Source organism: Oryzias latipes, chromosome 12 (genome assembly GCF_002234675.1).
Source record: "Oryzias latipes chromosome 12, ASM223467v1".
NCBI classification, from domain to species: Eukaryota; Metazoa; Chordata; class Actinopteri; order Beloniformes; family Adrianichthyidae; genus Oryzias; species Oryzias latipes.
In genome coordinates this window covers 281858-301562 of record NC_019870.2, presented here as the reverse complement: position 1 = coordinate 301562, position 19705 = coordinate 281858, and the positions used below count along the sequence as shown (strand labels likewise).

The 19705-nt window shown below is 47.5% G+C and overlaps 1 protein-coding gene across 2 annotated transcripts; it reads left to right on the top strand.

The window, feature by feature from the left end:
• Nucleotides 1–4625: 4625 nt before the first annotated feature.
• On the top strand, nt 4626–17661 carry LOC101174073 (alpha-mannosidase 2). 2 transcript variants are annotated; one of them, XM_023960640.1, is made up of 25 exons: nt 4626–4842; nt 4923–5190; nt 5581–5723; nt 5903–6106; nt 6175–6319; nt 6393–6480; nt 6556–6639; nt 8122–8249; nt 8324–8497; nt 8583–8769; nt 8836–9013; nt 10371–10561; nt 10634–10825; nt 11750–11864; nt 11945–12012; nt 14448–14616; nt 14685–14921; nt 15080–15202; nt 15270–15381; nt 15583–15716; nt 15799–15940; nt 16016–16146; nt 16252–16446; nt 16906–17016; nt 17094–17661. In XM_023960640.1, the coding sequence occupies exons 2-25, from the start codon at nt 5148–5150 to the stop codon at nt 17262–17264; spliced, it is 3465 nt and encodes a 1154-aa protein (XP_023816408.1). In that variant the 5' UTR covers nt 4626–4842; nt 4923–5147; the 3' UTR covers nt 17265–17661. The 2 variants fall into 2 exon arrangements, with proteins under 2 accessions (XP_023816408.1, XP_004084491.1); XM_004084443.4 differs by lacking the exon at nt 4923–5190 and having other exon boundaries at nt 4627–4842.
• The last annotated feature ends 2044 nt before the right edge of the window (nt 17662–19705 follow it).

Genomic DNA, 19705 nt, shown 5'->3' with positions numbered 1-19705 from the left:
TGAGGCGTTTCCTGTTTGACCTTAAAGTTGACCGTGAGGCGTTTCCTGTTTGACCTTAGGGTCGACCGTGAGGCGTTTCCTGTTTGACCTTAGGGTCGACCGTGAGGCGTTTCCTGTTTGACCTTAAAGTTGACCGTGAGGCGTTTCCTGTTTGACCTTAAAGTTGACCGTGAGGCGTTTCCTGTTTGACCTTAGGGTCGACCGTGAGGCGTTTCCTGTTTGACCTTAAGGTCGACCGTGAGGCGTTTCCTGTTTGACCTTAGGGTCGACCGTGAGGCGTTTCCTGTTTGACCTTAAGGTCGACCGTGAGGCGTTTCCTGTTTGACCTTAAAGTTGACCGTGAGGCGTTTCCTGTTTGACCTTAAAGTTGACCGTGAGGCGTTTCCTGTTTGACCTTAGGGTCGACCGTGAGGCGTTTCCTGTTTGACCTTAGGGTCGACCGTGAGGCGTTTCCTGTTTGACCTTAGGGTCGACCGTGAGGCGTTTCCTGTTTGACCTTAGGGTCGACCGTGAGGCGTTTCCTGTTTGACCTTAAAGTTGACCGTGAGGCGTTTCCTGTTTGACCTTAGGGTCGACCGTGAGGCGTTTCCTGTTTGACCTTAGGGTCGACCGTGAGGCGTTTCCTGTTTGACCTTAGGGTCGACCGTGAGGCGTTTCCTGTTTGACCTTAGGGTCGACCGTGAGGCGTTTCCTGTTTGACCTTAGGGTCGACCGTGAGGCGTTTCCTGTTTGACCTTAAGGTCGACCGTGAGGCGTTTCCTGTTTGACCTTAGGGTCGACCGTGAGGCGTTTCCTGTTTGACCTTAACAGGAAACGGACCTTAACTCTCGGTTCCCAGCTCTCGGTTCTTGGTTCTTTGCTCTCGCCATTGCCCCTATGAAGGTTAAATTGAGAAAACATAGACAGAAAGCTCCCTGGAGGAACGATGATCTAGTCAGGGCACAGAAACAACAGTGCCACAGAGCTGAGCAAAAGTGGCGCAAGTCAAAACTCCAGGTTCATTATGAAATGTATAAGGGGGAGTTGTACGCTTACAACCAGATCTTATGCAGAACAAGGGAAAGGTACTTCTCTGAAATCATTGGAAGTTGCAGCAGCAACTCTCGTGTCCTGTTCACAACAGTAAACAGATTAACTAACCCTCCAACCCAGCTACCAATAGAACTGGTTTGCACACCTAAATGTAATGAGTTTGCTGTATTTTTTAATGACAAGGTTCAGGGCATTAAAAAAGCCATCAACTCCACAACACATATAACTATCCAACGGCCACCTACTCACTCTAAGCTGACTCACTTTATACCTGTCACTGACCAAACTGTCCAAGAGACCATCACCCGTCTGAGCTCGTCTACATGCTGCCTTGATGTGTTACCCACTAGATTTCTAAAGTCTGTCCTGAACAGTGTGATGCCATCAATTACTCAAATAGTTAACATGTCTCTTCAATCTGGAATATTTCCGGAGGCCTTAAAAACTGCAGTCATTAAACCTCTCCTGAAGAAAAGCAGTCTTGATCCCACTGTACTGAATAATTACAGACCTATCTCTAATCTGCCATTTTTAGGAAAAGTCCTTGAAAAAGTTGTCTACCAACAGCTCACTGATTTTCTCTTATTAAACAATTCGTTTGATGTTTTCCAGTCAGGTTTTAGACCCCATCATAGCACAGAAACTGCTCTTATCAAGGTAACCAACGACATCCGCCTGAACACTGATGATGGAAAAGTCTCTGTCTTAATCCTGCTAGACCTGAGTGCTGCCTTTGATACTGTTGATCATGGGATCCTTTTGCACAGACTCCAAGACTGGGTTGGCATCTCTGGATCTGCCCTAAGTTGGCTCAAGTCTTATCTAGAAGACAGGAAATACTTTGTTGAAATTGGGAGTTGTGTCTCAGACTACATGGGCTTGAATTGTGGTGTGCCCCAGGGATCGATCCTGGGACCCCTTCTGTTCAACCTCTACATGCTGCCACTAGGGCAGTTAATACGCAGTAATAACATATCTTATCACAACTATGCAGATGATACTCAGATCTATGTGTCACTGACAACAGGTGAATATGGGCCGGTGGATTCACTCAGCCACTGCCTCCAACAGATCAGTGCGTGGATGCAGAACAACTTTCTCCAGCTAAACTCAAACAAGACCGAAGTTATTATTTTTGGCCCACAGAAACAAAGAGAAATTGTCAGCAGCTACCTTCATTCTCTGTCTCTAAAACCCTCAAATCAAGTCAGAAATCTAGGGGTAATCATGGACTCTGACCTGAACTTTAACAGCCATATCAAGTCAGTAACATCAGCGGCATTTTACCATCTGAAAAACATTGCCAAAATCAAAAACATAGTGTCAAAGCCAGACCTGGAGATACTTATTCATGCATTTGTCTCCAGCAGGTTAGACTACTGTAACGGCCTGCTCACCGGCCTCTCAAAACGAGCTGTAAACAGCTTCAGTACATCCAGAATGCTGCTGCTCGAGTCCTGACTAGAACCAGGAAGTATGATCACATTAGTCCTGTGCTCAGGTCTCTGCACTGGCTCCCTGTACCTGAAAGAATAGACTTCAAAGCAGCTCTGCTTGTGTACAAGTCTCTCCATGGCCGAGCACCAAAGTACATCTCTGACATGTTAGTGCCATATGAACCATCTCGTACTCTGAGGACCTCAGGGGCCGGCCTCCTGTTGATTCCCAGAGTCAGAACTAAACAAGGGGAATCAGCGTTTCAATATTCTGCAGCTAAAATCTGGAACAGCCTCCCTGAAGTCGTAAGACAGGCCTCTTCTGTGTTCATGTTCAAATCTAGACTTAAAACATTTCTGTTTAGCCGTGTATATGACTGAAAGGTCCTATCTGCACTTTTCTTTCCTTTCCTTACTTTATTTTAAAAATTTAAGATTAATCAAAATTTAAGATTAATAGATTTACAATTAAAACTGGACAATATGTACAAAGCTAAAGCCGAAGGAGCTTTTCTAAGATCTCGACAAAAATGGCTGGAACAAGGGGAACAAATGACTTCTTATTTTTTCAAATTAGAAAAGTCACACGCAAAGTTTAATTCTGTGTTACAGTTAAACATAAATGGAAAATTGCAAATGATAAACAGCTTATTTCTAGTTTTTGTCATGATTACTACTGTGAACTTTATAAGACAACTTTTAGTCAGGAAGCAATGAATTCATTCTGTGATTCCTTGAATAATATAAATACAATCAGTGAAGAGGATAAATTGGGTTGTGATTCTGTCATTTCTTTACAGGAAGTTTCAGATGCTATTAACAATCTAAAAAACAACAAGTCCCCTGGGAACGACGGAATAACAGCAGAATTTTATAAGCTTTTCTCAGAACTCTTGACCCCATTTTTACTGAATGTTTATACAGAAAGTATCACAAATATGATTCTTCCAGCCAGCATGACTCAGGGTGTTATTTCCCTGATCCCCAAACCCAACAAAGATAACTGGAGACCTATTAGTCTACTTAATAATGATTATAAAATTCTGTACACAATATTAGCCATGAGAATGAAAAGTGTTCTTGATACAGTAATAGATGAGAATCAGTCAGGTTTCATGAAAGACGGATGCATCTCTGTGAAGAAACTGGATTCTCTAGAAAGGACTGTATTTGTGTTAGTTCGTAACCCCGTCAGTTTCTTACACACAGAAATAATGAATAACGACTCAGAGACAAAACTTATCTTTTGTAGATTTACTCCGCACAAAGACCACAGATTTGTACGCAGGGTTACAGACAGATGAACAAGGTACATTCAAAGTCTGAACAAAGGGGTTCAGCAAAAGGCCTGGCATATATACCTTGCATTTGCATATTCAGAACCTCATTCCATGGATCATGGTGTGAAAAACACACCCACAGACTGTTGCAGGCTAGATGCTCGAAGGTCAGAGCACCTAAAGTGTCAGATCTCAGAGACATTTGCCAGAACGCAAACACCAGGACACACAAAGATGAAAAGGGAGGATGTTAAAGGAATGCTTGCGAGACAATAGTCTTGGTTGTGTTCTGTTTGGAGTGTAATATAATTTTGAGATGATAATACATAGTGAATCGAGGTTAAGCCATTAATGTGATAAAAGGTAAAAGTTAGTTTAATAAAATGTAAAAGGGAGTTTCTAACTATTCTGTTTCTAATCACTCCTAACAATTTCTAACAACCTAAGACTGGTTGTAGATCTCATAGATTATTCAGACCTCATTACTGAGGATGATAGCTTCATTCTGTTCCTTGATTTTTGTAAGGCATTTGATACTGTTGAGCATCCTTTTCTATTCTACTGTCTGGAAAAGATGGGTTTAGGGGATTATTTGTGTAGTGCTGTTAAAACACCGAAAGATCTCTCTCTCCTGAAACTTTAACAGATTCCTTTGCCTTTATTATTTTTGTTTTATTTTTTGCATAACCTGTTTTACATAGTTATTATTATGGTTTTTGATTTTTGTTCATTCTCCTGGCAAACGTGAAGATTGTATTTTGCACACAGTGTGGAGTTTTGTTTTTGGTATTTTGTATGTGCAATATTTGTTAATAAAGTTTATTCAAAAAAAAGAATGGCGGGAGAGTTTTTCACAAACGGAAATACGTCACAGTTGTGCTGAATCAGCTGAGTCCAGGCGGAAGCTACACAGAAGCGGTATTGCGCAGGCGCAGCAGAGGAGCCTTTATACTTTTTTGTTTATTTTCCATTTTCAGTTCTGGATTTTCCCTAAACAGTTTGGCGTCAACGCACGCAGACGTCACCATCTTAGGTACGAGAGGGCACGAGACCTACGGCGTGAGAAACCCGGATAGGCCGACGAAGCAGCTCCGGTAAGTGAGGAAGAGGCTGTGTTGTGACGTCACGGTGGAGCACTGTCTCTCTATAAACTCGATGATGAATTATTTCGTAGAGAGCGCGCCCCCTCCTGCTCAGCGACCGGGGGGGGGGGGGGGGCGCAGCTAGTCACGTGACGGCTGCACGTCAGCTGTCATCGAGCCCCTTCATGGATGTCTCCTCTGAGCTGGAGGAGCGACATCAAAGATCCTGTCGTTCACCGGAAGTTCCTCCTGGCTGACACACCTGGTCCAGGTGGTCCAGGTCTCTGTGGCGCTCCGGGTCTGTTCAGACCAGGACCATGGCTGTTCCATCCATAGTCTGTAAAAACATGACAAAGCGAGGTGTGACGTCATCCACAGAAGATGCTTTTCCTTCAGCTCTCGTGAAATCAGGCCGAATCCCTCACTGTTTCTTCCTGATACGGGCGCCGCCATGTTGAAACCGGTCAAAAGTGATTGGTCCAAGTCGCTGTAAGTCATCGTATCTATGGCAACAGCGACAGGAGTTGCCATAGATACGATGACACACAGCAACTCGGACCAATCCCTGTCTACCGGTTTCAACATGGCGGCGCCCGTATCAGGAAACAACGGTACTTCCTATTTGGGAACACAAGAAGGGAGGGGTTGAGCTGTCCATCACTTACAGTCATGCTCAAATCCATTCTCGTTCCTACATTTCCCATGATACAACTGTGTCAGTATTTAAAAAAAGTGTTTTTTTTGTTGCAGAGATGAAAAGTGGGCGAGCACTTGCTGTGCTGGTGGGAGGAGTCTTTTTCCTAGCTGTGATGTCCCTATACCGCATGCTTGACTTAATGCAGGGGGCGGAGCCTCAGCTCAGCAGGGACTGGTCCGGAGAACGGTTTGACCAAGTAGTTTACATGTTTGAATCCTTTGGCACTAAAGCGCCGTGACAAAGTCTGATTGTTTTACATTCTGGTGTTTATGTTTTCTCCTTCAAAACAACAACAGGCTTGTTTACAAACACCTGAATGACATGTGACATGACTCACGCCACTGGGCTGTATGATCCAATCACGTCTCTCGGCAGGACTTGTCCCGCCTCCGGAACAAGATTGATGGGCTGGAGCAGCTTCTCATTAGCAACAACCGAATGGTTGCCACGCTGAGAGACTCTCTGCGCATCCACAAACAGGGCGGGGTCAATAAGAGCATAGGCTCCTCCCATGTCCGAAAAGAGTCGTTGCCTGGCTGCCAATTGGCTGAGCAGAAGGAGCGCTCTGCCGGCGTGCAGGTTAGCTTACCATGCTATCCATGCTACCAGCTGCTGTCTGTCATCACAGACATGTGGGTCTGTTTCAGCTGCTGGACGTCTACGACCTCCTGCCCTTTGATAACCCTGACGGGGGCGCATGGAAGCAAGGCTTCCAGATCACCTACCAAGGAAACGAGTGGGCGGAGCAGCCGCTAGAACTCTTCCTGGTTCCGCACTCGCACAACGACCCAGGTGAGGGGGGAGGGGCTCTCAGCTGTTTATTGGGTAAGGCGGGGAGGGTGAACCAATGGGCTGATGGTTTCAGGCTGGCTGAAGACCTTTGATGGGTACTACCAAGACCAGACCCGACACATCCTCAACAACATGCTGCTGAAGCTGGGCGAGGACAGCAGGTACGACACTTCCTGTGCCTCCGGATGCCCACTTCCTGTCGGCTTACAGCTGAAACCGTGATGTCTGACCTGCAGGAGGAAGATGATCTGGGCCGAAATCAGCTACTTCTCTAAATGGTGGAATGAAATCGATGAGCAGAAGAGGATGATGGTCAAACGGTAACCTTCAGCTTCTCTGTGACTCTGACCTGATCCATCCATTTACAATCGTTTTGCTGCTGGACTCTGTGACCTTCATCATTCATTGATCCACCTGAATGAATGAATGAATGAATGAATGAATGAATGAATCTTTATTTGCTCAATGCCGAAGGTCAACAATGCCAGGAAATGTTTGACTTACTGCAAATATTCTAGAGGTTCTTGTACCATGCTTTGCAAAAAATAAAGAGATGTAAACAAAAGAGAATAGAATAAGGGGGCAGGCAGGGTTAGAGAACAAGGTGCAACCCAAAGGTAGAGTTTGGGGCGTGTTATTTGTTATTGTACATGTCCAGTTGATCCTTGAAGGCTCCAGCAGGAGTTCAGGAGTCTTCAGCTTGGGGGTCATAACAGTCTCTCAGTGTTTTTGTACGTGTAGCAGGTTCCTGCCAGACGATAGCAGACGGAAAATTCCTTTAGCTTCAACTCCTTCCTCTGGGCAGTCCTAATGGTCCACCCGAGGTCATATTTGGCTGCTTTTGAAGTTTCAGGGTCCCCTGATTTGAAGGCAGTGGTGGGGGCCTTTAGGTTCAAATACAACTCTGGTCCAGTCCAGGGTTTCTGGTTGGGGTAAATGCAGATTTGGGTTAAAGTTGCAGGTTTGTAGCAGCTTGTCAGTAAGGCACTTCCTGGTGTAGCCTACAACGGTCCGTTTGCATTTGGGTCTCCACCTGTAAACAAGTGCCTGTCTGTTGTTTCTAAGCAGTCTTGTATGACCTCAACACACTGCTCCATTAGTATATCTGTTTGGGAACCTGTCTTCCCAGTTTGAGCCTTTCCAGGCCGGTAGCAGTAGTACCACAGGCTGGTGAATATCCAACAGTGTTGTATATTCTAATACCTGGAGGTTGGTATGAGTGGTAGGTGCTCGAACCCCCCCCCCCCCCCCACACACACACACACAATCACACACCCTCTTTAGCATTGCCAGGGGGACACAAAGGCAGATGAAGACCAGCTGATGTGTGATCCCAGACTGTCCAGGGTCTTCATTTGAGACCTCTTCCCGGTTGGACAGCCACCATGTCTCACTACATTGGTGTTTTTGTCCTCGGAAGTCCAAAACCTCCTCAGCTGATTCAGTTCATGTGGAGCTGCAACCCACACCCCCATGGAGATCCCAGCCTCTGTGCAGGAAGCTCATGTCCAACACATGTTCCTGTCATCTTAACTACTGAGTCACGGCAGGGGGTTCCACCTCAGACTGAAACAGGGAGCAGGAGAGTCGGCTTCTGGAGCGTTTCCAGTCTCTCCACTGAGATTTTAACAAACGTTTTTTTCCAATCAGTTGTTCTTTTTTTTCATAGTGACCGATCATCTTGGTTGATTTTCTTCTGAGGCCTGTGGCCCATTTGGAGTTGAACCAACGCCTCTTTTACAGCTTGAATAATAATCATTTGTTCTCCTTTGAAGTGTCTTTTTCTGTCTGTGATTGGTCAGGCTGGTGGAGGCGGGCCAGTTGGAGATGGTGACAGGCGGGTGGGTGATGGCGGATGAAGCAAACTCTCATTACTTTGCCCTGCTGGATCAGCTGATGGAGGGTCACCAGTGGCTACAGAGGCACCTGGGTACTGACCCGCTCTCCTTCTGGGGGGGTTCTGTGGCACGCCCCCCAACACTGACACGCACTTTTTCTTTTCAGGATTGAAGCCCAGCAGTGGTTGGGCCATAGACCCATTTGGCCACTCCCCCTCTATGACCTACTTATTGAAGGGGGCGGGTCTACGTAACATGGTCATCCAAAGGATCCATTATGCTGTCAAGAAGCATTTTGCCCAAAAGAAAACATTGGAGTTCCTATGGCGACAGAGTTGGGGTAAGAAAACATGACGTCATGTTTATCTCAAGTTAACAAACATCAATGACCCTGCTGTCCACCTGACTCCACCTGCCTGTTTCAGACTCCTCCCACAGCAGTGACATCACGTGCCACATGATGCCTTTCTACAGCTACGATGTGCCGCACACATGCGGCCCGAACCCGGCCGTCTGCTGCCAGTTCGACTTCTACCGTCTGCCGGGGGGGCGCACTTCCTGCCCCTGGAGGATCCCCCCACAGCCAATCACAGAGAAGAACGTGAAGGAAAGGTGAGTAGCTCCTCCCAGAGGAGGACCTTTCTGTTACTGGTTCTGATCCGACTTAATCTCCTCTAGAGCTCACGTGCTGCTGGATCAGTACCGACAGAAGTCCCGCCTGTTCCGCATCCCGGTTCTTCTGGTTCCTCTGGGAGATGACTTCCGGTATGTGGAGTCCGGCGAGTGGGATGCTCAGTTTAACAACTACCAGAAGCTCTTTGACTATTTTGACCAGCACCCAGAACTCCACATTAAGGTGAGGGGCAACTTTCGGTTTTCCACCAACCAACCTGAACACTGACCATGTTTCTCAGCGCTCCATTTTTTTGAGCCATTACCTGTCTCTACTGAACTTTGTTCTTTATTCCCTGTACTGGGGTTGACCCGGCACGGTAACATGAAAAGTGTATAAAAATGCTGAATATTCTGTGTTATACTGAAGTAACGTGATTGATGAAAAAACAAACGTCTACAATGGACTGTAATCAAACTATGAACTGTAATCGGACTATGGACTGTAATCAGACTATGGACTGTAATCAGACTGTGGACTGTCATCGGACTATGGACTGTAATCAGACTATGAACTGTAATCGGACTATGGACTGTCATCAGACTATGGACTGTAATTGGACTAGGAACTGTAATCGGACTATGGACTGTAATCAGACTATGGACTATTTAGACTGTAATCAGACTATGGACTGTAATCGGAGTAGGAACTGTAATCGGTCTTTGGACTATATGGACTGTAATCAGACTATGGACTGTAATCAGACTATGGACTGTAATCGGACTAGGAACTGTAATCGGTCTTTGGACTATATGGACTGTAATCAGACTATGGACTGTAATCGGACTAGGAACTGTAATCGGTCTTTGGACTATATGGACTGTAATCAGACTATGGACTGTCATCGGACTCTGGATTGTAATTGGACTAGGAACTGTAATCGGTCTTTGGACTATATGGACTGTAATCAGACTATGGACTGTAATCGGACTAGGAACTGTAATCGGACTATGGACTATATGGACTGTAATCAGACTATGGACTGTAAGCAGACTATGGACTGTAATCGGACTAGGAACTGTAATCGAACTATGGACTGTATGGACTGTAATCAGACTATGAAATGTAATCGGACTATGGACTGTAATCAGAATATGGACTGTAATCAGACTATGGACTGCATCAGACTATGGATTGTAATCAGACTATGGACTGTAATCAGACTATGGACTATTTAAACTGTAATCAGACTATGGACTGTAATCGGACTAGGAACTGTAATTGGTCTTTGGACTATATGGACTGTAATCAGACTATGGACTGTAATCAGACTATGGACTATTTAAACTGTAATCAGACTATGGACTGTAATCGGACTAGAAACTGTAATCGGTCTTTGGACTATATGGACTTTAATCAGACTATGGACTGTAATCAGACTATGGACTGTCATCAGACTATGGACTGTAATTGGACTAGGAACTGTAATCAGACTATGGACTGTCATCAGACTATGGACTGTAATCAGACTATGGACTGTATTCAGATTTTAGACTGTAATCAGGTAATGCTTTGCTTAGATTGTGGTTACGTGTTTCAGGCGCGCTTCGGCACGCTGTCCGATTACTTCTCCGCCCTTCATCGACGCCTCAGTGCCACGGAAACCAGCTTACCGACGCTAAGCGGGGACTTTTTCACCTACGCTGACAGAGACGACCACTATTGGAGTGGCTACTACACATCACGACCTTTCTACAAGCGGCTGGACAGAGCTCTGGAGTCCACACTCAGGTGAACAGGTGTGGTCAGTGTGCTTCCTGCTTTTCCTGCCGTTCTTCTTATGCTGGTCATTTTGTTCTGCAGAGCCACAGAAATCCTTTTCAGCCTCACACTGGCTGAAATGCGTCGTTTCCATGGCGACCTTGTTGTAGGGTTTCCGGCACGGGAACACTTCCAGCGCTTGGTGGAAGGGAGGCGGAACCTGGGACTGTTCCAGCATCATGACGGCATCACCGGTACTGGGCGAGATCCGGTGGTGGTGGATTACGGCACGAGGTGGGTGGTCAGCAGGAAGTGATGTCCTTCCTAAGGTGGTTGTGTGAGCGAAGAGCAGAGGTGGAGCAGTACCTCGTGGACCATCAAACCGAAGTTTGTCTCCAGAAGAACAAAACTGTCAGAACGTTTGAAGCGCGGCGAAGGTGGAAGCTTTGATAGCGAGTGTTCCTGCTTCCAAAAATCGGAGAAGTTAAACCAGAGACAGCAGGGGAGACTGGGACCTCCCCAGGAAGCTTCTGGTTGATGTCTTCTCCTCTGGTTCCTGCAGAAGCAAACCCAAACTGAGGAGATGTCAGGTTCAGATGTTTGTTTAAAGTGACAGGCGCTCAGAACTCAGAACTTTGTTTCTGTTAGAACAGAAACACAAGTGCAGTTCCTGAAGGGGGGGGGGGGGGGGGGGCATTCAAAGAGTTTCTCACTTGGAGGAAGCCCCGCCCCTCTTAACTTGAATCTGTCACCGAAGCTGAAGGCTGCAGTCCCAAACATCCGATGATGCAGATCATCAGACTGCTGACGGCGTTTGTGGGTTGGGCTTTTGCCGTCACCGTTTTACTCACCTGAACCTTTTCCACCTGTTGAGTCGGAGTCTCTGATCAGCTGTGACCATGGTGGACACCTGAGCAGACATGAACATATGATCACAGATGTCAGCTTTAGCTTTAGCCTCTTTCATCTTTTCTTCCATGCTCTCTGCTGAAGGATGGCGTCGTCATGGCAACAGGAACAGGTACCATCTCCTGTAGTGTGAGCATTTAGCATTAGCCTCCCATTGCATCTGTCCTCTAACGTTACATCTAACCCTAGTGTCCATCACTCACATGTTAGCGTGTTGTTAGCGTGGTGTCGTGGTTTGCTTGCATTGCGTCAGCCTCACACATATGCGTGTCACACGCTGCTCCATCTGAATGCATGCCTGTTCCGCAGGTTGTTCCACGCTATCCTCCACCTGCGCCAGGTGCAGCAGAGCTCCGCCCACTGGCTCCTCCTCCTGGACAAGAACCAGTACCACCATGACCAGTCGAAACCTTTCCTGCAAACGGTGTCGCCCACGTCTGTTTGACGTTACCGGACTGAGCGGTGACGTGTCAGCTTCTGACCCAAGCTGTCATCCTTTTTCAGGATGACGTGATCTCAGCACAGGATGCTCTGCCCCAGAAGACGCCACTCGTGCTCAGTGATGAGCCCAGGTAAGGGGCGTGGCTTAACAGCAGGCAGATAAATAATAAAACATTTTATTTATATGGCGCCTTTCTGGACACTCAAGGTCGCCTCACAGTACGAAAAAATATGTAAAAACATAAAAATACAGCAACAAAAGTCCACAAAGCACAAAATAAGTTACCAGTTAAAACAGCAGTTTAAATATTACGTGCTGAATGAAAAAGGTGAGTTTTCAGGTGTTGGCAAACTGAGAGAGTGAGTCCATATTTTGTAGATCAGAGGGGAGGGAGTTTCAGAGTTTGGGGGCGGAGCTGCTGAATGCTCTGCCCCCCATGGTAATGAGACGAAGGGAGGAGGAGGATCTGAGGGAGCGAGTGGGAGGAGCAACAGTCAGGAGCCCTGGCAGATATGGAGGGGCGAGGGTGTGGAGGGCTTTAAAGGTTAAGATGAGGATAGTGTAAGTGATCCGGTGAAGTGCTGGTAACCAATGAAGCTGCTGTAAGATGGGCGTAATGTGGTGAATGGAGGGGGTTTGGGTTCTTATTCCAGCAGCTGAATTTTGAACCAGTTGAAGCTTCCAGAGGATTTTGAGGAAGTCTAGAAAGAAGAGAGTTACAGTAATCGATACGGGAGGTAAAGAGACTGTGGACTAGAGCTGCTGTGGAGTGAGAGAGGGACCGAGACAACGAGATCTCAGTGAATGGGAGATCTCAGAGAATGGGAGAAATCAGTGAATGGGAGATCTCAATGAATGGGAGAAATCAGTGAATGAGAGAGCTCAGTCAATGGGAGATCTCAGTGAATGGGAGAAATCAGTGAATGGGAGATCTCAGGGAATGGGAGAAATCAGTGAATGGGAGAAATCAGTGAATGGGAGATCTCAGGGAATGGGAGAAATCAGTGAATGGGAGATCTCAGGGAATGGGAGAAATCAGTGAATGGGAGAAATCAGTGAATGGGAGATCTCAGGGAATGGGAGAAATCAGTGAATGGGAGATCTCAGGGAATGGGAGAAATCAGTGAATGAGAGAGCTCAGTCAATGGGAGATCTCAGTCAATGGGAAAAATCAGTGAATGGGAGATCTCAGGGAATGGGAGAAATCAGTGAATGAGAGATTTCAGTGAATGGGAGATATCAGGGAATGGGAGAAATCAGGGAATGGGAGATATCAGTGAATGGGAGAAATCAGTGAATGAGAGATCTCAGTGAATGGGAGATCTCAAGGAATGGGAGAAATCAGTGAATGGGAGATCTCAGTGAATGGGAGAAATCAGTGAATGGGAGATCTCAGTGAATGGGAGAAATCAGTGAATGGGAGAAATCAGTGAATGGGAGATCTCAGTGAATGGGAGATCTCAGAGAATGGGAGAAATCAGTGAATGGGAGATCTCAGTGAATGGGAGATCTCAGTGAATGAGAGAGCTCAGTCAATGGGAGATCTCAGGGAATGGGAGAAATCAGTGAATGAGAGAGCTCAGTCAATGGGAGATCTCAGTGAATGGGAGAAATCAGTGAATGGGAGATCTCAGGGAATGGGAGAAATCAGTGAATGGGAGATCTCAGTGAATGGGAGAAATCAGTGAATGAGAGAGCTCAGTCAATGGGAGATCTCAGTGAATGGGAGAAATCAGTGAATGGGAGATCTCAGGGAATGGGAGAAATCAGTGAATGGGAGATCTCAGTGAATGGGAGATCTCAGGGAATGGGAGATCTCAGGGAATGGGAGATCTCAGGGAATGGGAGATCTTAGGGAATGGGAGAAATCAGTGAATGGGAGAAATCAGTGAATGGGAGAAATCAGTGAATGAGAGATCTCAGTCAATGGGAGATCTCAGTCAATGGGAGAAATCAGTGAATGAGAGTTCTCAGTGAATGGGAGATATCAGGGAATGGGAGAAATCAGGGAATGGGAGATCTCAGTGAATGGGAGAAATCAGTGAATGAGAGATCTCAGTGAATGGGAGATCTCAAGGAATGGGAGAAATCAGTGAATGGGAGATCTCAGTGAATGGGAGAAATCAGTGAATGGGAGATCTCAGTGAATGGGAGAAATCAGTGAATGGGAGATCTCAGGGAATGGGAGATCTCAGGGAATGGGAGATCTCAGGGAATGGGAGAAATCAGTGAATGGGAGATCTCAGGGAATGAGAGAGCTCAGTGAATGGGAGATCTCAAGGAATTGGAGAAATCAGTGAATGGGAGATCTCAGTGAATGGGAGAAATCAGTGAATGGGAGATCTCAGTGAATGGGAGAAATCAGTGAATGGGAGATCTCAGTGAATGGGAGATCTCAGGGAATGGGAGAAATCAGTGAATGAGAGATCTCAGTGAATGGGAGATCTCAGTGAATGGGAGATCTCAGGGAATGGGAGAAATCAGTGAATGGGAGATCTCAGTGAATGGGAGAAACCAGCGAATGGGTCGCTGTGAGTCGCTCACAGTTATTGATCGTGGTTTCAGGGTGTTGATCGTCTACAACCCGACAGAGCAGCGCCGCTCCTCTGTCATCAGCGTTGTGGTCAGCTCTCCGGACGCTCGTGTTGTCGACTCAGAGACGGCTCAGCCAATGCCTGTCCAGATATCTGCAGTGTGGGTGGAGCCACAGCAGGTGTCCTCTCAGGCCTTCCAGGTGAAGCGCTGATCAACAACGGCTCGCCTGATCCCAGCAGCTCCATTTGACTCCGTCTTTTTTCCCAGCTCTCCTTCGTTGCTGAACTTCCACCTCTGTCGCTAACCGTGTATCATGTGACCAAAGCACCAGCGGGCTCCACCCCACGCTCCACTTATGTCATCCATCGCCACGGCAACCGCCCAAGCATAGCCTCCCAGCACTTTCAGCTGTCCCGCCTGGAAGCAGCTGAAGCTCAGACCCATCTGTCGCTTAGCAACAAGCACCTTCAGATATGGAGCTCACCGGAAACAGGCCTGCTGCAGGTTCGACCTTTCAAAATAAAAGTCTGATCTGCTCTTCAGATTCTCTAAAGCGTTTCCATCGATTCGTAGGGTTTCATGTTTGGTGGTGTTTCTTTATTTGGAGCGGTTGTTGAGGTTTATCTTTGTTCTGCTGGTTCTTCTTTTGTTCTCAACCGCAGAAGCTCCGCCTCTCTTCCGGTCTGGTCCGCCGGGTCCAGGTGAAGTTTCTGTGGTATGGAACCACAACAAACAGGGACAAGAGTGGTGCGTACCTGTTCCTGCCTGGGCAGGGGGGGGCACAGGTGAGATCTGCACATCTGACCGTGATGCATCCTCTGTTCTCCTGACCTTCATCCTTCCCCCACGCAGCCCTACTCCTCTGAGCCCCCCCTGGTCCGGGTCTCCAGGGGTCCCATCTTCTCTGACATCACTTCCTGTTTTCAGCACGTCACACACACAGTCCGCCTCTTCCACCTGGAAGGTAAGAGCCGTCCTCTTTTACAGGGCAGGCTTTGCCCTTCGCAGTGTCTGTCAGGTTCAGCCTGAACTTATACAAACTGTACAAGAAGCTGCTTGAGAGGTCAAAGGTCATGTTTCCCTATTCAGAAATATTCACCCTTCTCATTTATTTTTATGAGTGTTGATCTTTAATGGCATAATAAGAGCCTCGAATCTCCCCCAGGGCATTCTGGGAAATCCATTGAAATTTCCAACATGGTGGATATCAGAGCTGAAACCAACCGGGAGCTCGTCATGCGACTTGAAAGCGATGTCGCCAGCAGCAACCGCTTCTACACCGACCTCAACGGCTTCCAGGTTATTAGCAGCGTTTCTTTAAGCAGAACTGTGATGTCACTGCTGAGCTGTGTGCTCATTGGTCCCCTACTGACGGGTGCAGATGCAGCAGCGCCGGACTCTGAAGAAGCTCCCCCTGCAGGCCAACTTCTACCCGATGAGCTCCTCCTCCTTCCTGCAGGACTCACTCAGTCGTCTGACGCTGCTGTCGGCGCAGAGCCAGGCCGCGGCGTCGCTGCAGTCAGGTGAGTCACACTCCGACCGCTGCCGCCACCTCCTCACTCGGTAGAGGACTTGACAGTGACCCCTCCCCTTCACAGGTGAGCTAGAGGTGATACTGGACCGCCGCCTGCAGCAGGACGATAACCGCGGCCTGGGCCAGGGAGTGACCGATAACAAGTTGACGGGAAGTCTGTATCACCTGTTGTTGGAGGACCGGAGGGCAGTTCAGGTAAGGGCGGGGGTACCTGACACGACATCTGTGTGTCTGCAGCTCGGCTTTCCCGCTTTGTTTGACCAAAGTTTCTCTTTTGCCTGGTTCCATTTCTTCCAACAGGAAGTGGGAGGAGCTACTATTGATCACCTCTCTCTGCTCGCCCACCTGGAGTCGCTCTCCCTCTGCCACCCGCCGATAATCATGTTTGCCCAGAGCGACATCCAGCTTCCAAAGCTCCGCCCCTTCCTGCCTCTGCACTCGTCACTGCCGTGTGATGTTCACCTGCTGAACCTGCGGACCCTGGAGGCTGAAGAGGTAAGAAGCACACCTGAAGTGCAGTTTTCCCCGCCGCTCCGTCACCACCATAAATCCGTGGTTCTTGTTCGTCTGAGTGTAAACGGCGTGGAATCCTTGCCTTGCGTCCCGTTTTCACAGCTACGCTTGTTTTCAGCAGACTCCTGGCCACCTAAGAGTGTGTGCCTTGTGGTGGTGGGGCACGAGTGCTAACCGCTACACCACGTGCGCTTTAGCGACATTTCAGCCGGCTTGTTGAACTGGCTAACGGAAACAGGCCTGCTGGAAGGTAACAGCATTGATGGGGTTCCAGCTGGTTCTGGTCGCGGTCCAGGTCACCAAAAGGTCTGAGACGTTCTCACTGGGGTGACTCAGTGGGTGTGGTCTGTTGGAATCAGGTGCCGTTTCTGGCGCTGTTAGCCACGCTTCCTCTGTGTCTTTAACGCTGGCGTTCTTTACCAGCCGTCTGTCTCTCGACAGGAAACCGGAGCTCCTTCACAGGAAGTGGCTCTGCTCCTTCACAGGAAAGGCTTTGAATGTAGCTCCGCCCCTGAGCCACCGCCACAGTGCACATGGAGTGCGCACGAGGAGGTGCGTGGAGCACAAAGACGGTTTTGGTTGTGAGGTGTTCAGATTGGATGATGGTCTTTTGGTCCCGCCCCCCGCAGGTGAACCTGGACGACCTCTTCTCTCCTCTTCAGTTCCGCTCCATCCGCCGCTCCGGCCTCACGCTGCTGCGTGACCACGACGAGCCCACGTCTGCCCGGCAGCAGCAGCCGCCCCGGCTCGCCAAGCTGGGGCCGATGGAGATCGCGGCGTTCCGTGCGGTTCTCGACTAAACCCTGAACCGGTCTGTGCGTAACCACTGCAGCCAATGAGGAGAGGCCTGGAGGCGCCGCCGTCCAATCAGAGAACACTGAAAGACCATGACCTGCTGAAACCCAGAAGGAAACAGAAAAATAAAAGCCATGAAATATTTATTCAGAGGAAACACTGAAGCCGTGTGAATGTAGAGGGTTTCCATGGCAACAGTCTTTAACTGCTGTGGATTATCTTCAACCTGGGGTGAAGTTTTTGGGTGATTTTTTTCAAATCTTGTTTCTGAAGGGAATTCTGGGAAAACTTGCTACTGTTTTTTAAATGTAGATTATTTTCTTACAGTTCACAGAATCTGAATCAACGGGAAATATTTCTCTGTCTGTGAAGATTTTTAATAAAGTTTGTGTTTTGATACAATCTTTTCTCGTCGACAGAGTTTGTACAAAAACACAGAAATACTTCAGAAAGAAATGTGTAAAAAACCAAACATGTTTGTTTTAAAAAGGTTTTATTAAAACTGTCTTTAAATCTTTTCTGCAGATCCACAAAAACCTCATTTCTGTTGTAACGTGAAAATGTGACAACAGCTGAGCAGACAGACGAGAGCTGAAAGCTTCTTGTGTTGCACAGATTTCCTGTTGCATTAGAGGTCAGGAAACATTTGACACTAGGTCACTGGGGTCAGACTCATTCTCACCGGGGGCCACATCAGCATAGTGTCTGTCCTCAAAGGGCCACATGTAACTTATACATGTAACTAAATGTAATGACAAATAAATGTAACTACTCCTTAATATTAAATAACTCATTATTTATTTATTATAACTGTTTAAAGTGACAATTCCAGCTGCATAGAAACATATGTTTGTTTGTTACTTTAGCATAAATCCTTTTACATTTGATTCTGTCAGGTTAAGTTATATAGACAGTGTTTAAGTCCTAATGTAAAGATGACCATATTTCAAGTCTGATTCCCCCTAGATATGAATAAATACACTAGTTTTAATTTTAAGAAATGTAAAACGTTTATGCTCCCGTGGGCCACGTATTCATCGTACTTTTATCTGTAACAGTCTGTAGTTGGACTAGACGGAAAAGAAAAGAAGGGAAGAAGAGAGAGGGATGCCGGGGGTAGGAGGGTGATTAAAGAAGAGGGGGGGTAGAACCGTGAAGCAGCATAAAGAAACAAGTTGCTGGATGTTTACAATCATTACAGTCAGGTTCAAAAGTAGTGTAAATCCGAAGGGGGCGGGGCCTGTCCACACACACACCTACAGTGGCTCCAGGGCCGCTGAGGCTGCATCAGTAGAGACCATCAACAAGTATGAATGAATGATGGACACATCATAAGCCATTTGAGCGTCCGGAAAAGCAGAAACATCCAGTCCATTATTGTTAAATCCCACAAACATACCTGTTGGCTCCAAAAATGCCCACAAACAAAACATGTCAGCATGTACACAACACAACTGATGTCCACACACACACACAGACGTGTGCATTGGGACCGACACGTGAAACATTTGTTCAAAGGTGAGACAGCACCTGTGCTCCAGTGGATCTTTATGTTCCTCTAAAGTGGATGATGGGATGTCCGGCCATCCCCACACCAAGACCCCCGCCGTAGCAGCAGCGGCAGCCAGGACCCCCCCCAACAACCGCCCGCAGGGCAATCACAGCGCCACGGGGGCCCCAACGCCAGATAGCCGGGAGGCACGGAGGGACAGAGAGAGCAGCCCCCCCACCACGCCGTCTTTCAGTACAACCTGTGCTCCCATCATCTGTGTTTGTTGAACCTCTGCAGTCATCAGTGAACACAGACAGGAAGTAGTACAAGTCGTTGTTTTATTGTGTAGACAACAATTAAATTAAGTAAAAGAATACACAATGACACAAAAATACAAACTTAAACAAAATGAGATTAAAATAAAACAAATCTAAAGCTGTGAATCATACTTTGATACAAAGGTCTACATCAGTCTTTGTCGATTCTGGTCCGATTCGTACCGGTTCTGGTACTCCAGGACTGTTCGTGGCGTCCATCGGGCCCACGCCGCCGCCCTATCTGGGACATTTCTGAAGTCCCCCCCCCCGACAATAGGACCACAGTCCAGTTCTCTGATACAGTCTATGCTGACCACGTGACGCCCAGAGAAAACTCCCAAGATGCACCACAGGCACATCACAATGACCGTGAAACCACAGCTGCTGAACTTTGATCTCAGCTTAAACAAGAGAAAACCAGAACCTGAACAGTTTCTGTAACTTCATCGCTTTGGCTCACAGTCCAAAGTTCTTCTGGTTCTCCTCCTTTCTGTTTCTCCTGGTGGGCGGGGCTTCTGCAGCGTCTGGTTCCATTGGCCAGAGGACTTTGAGTGACAGGTGAGGGACCCACGCGCCCTGCTGCGGTTCCTCCGGTCCAGCAGGCGGCACTGCAGCGGTGGACGAGCAAAAGCAGGAA

Coding starts and splice junctions, on each gene's coding strand:
- LOC101174073 (XM_023960640.1), top strand. CDS start 5,148: ATGGCTGTTCCATCCATAGTCTGTAAAAACATGACAAAGCGAG. Junction 5,724..5,902: donor CCGGAGAACGGTTTGACCAA/GTAGTTTACATG, acceptor GTCTCTCGGCAG/GACTTGTCCCGCCTCCGGAA. Junction 17,017..17,093: donor CATGGAGTGCGCACGAGGAG/GTGCGTGGAGCA, acceptor CGCCCCCCGCAG/GTGAACCTGGACGACCTCTT.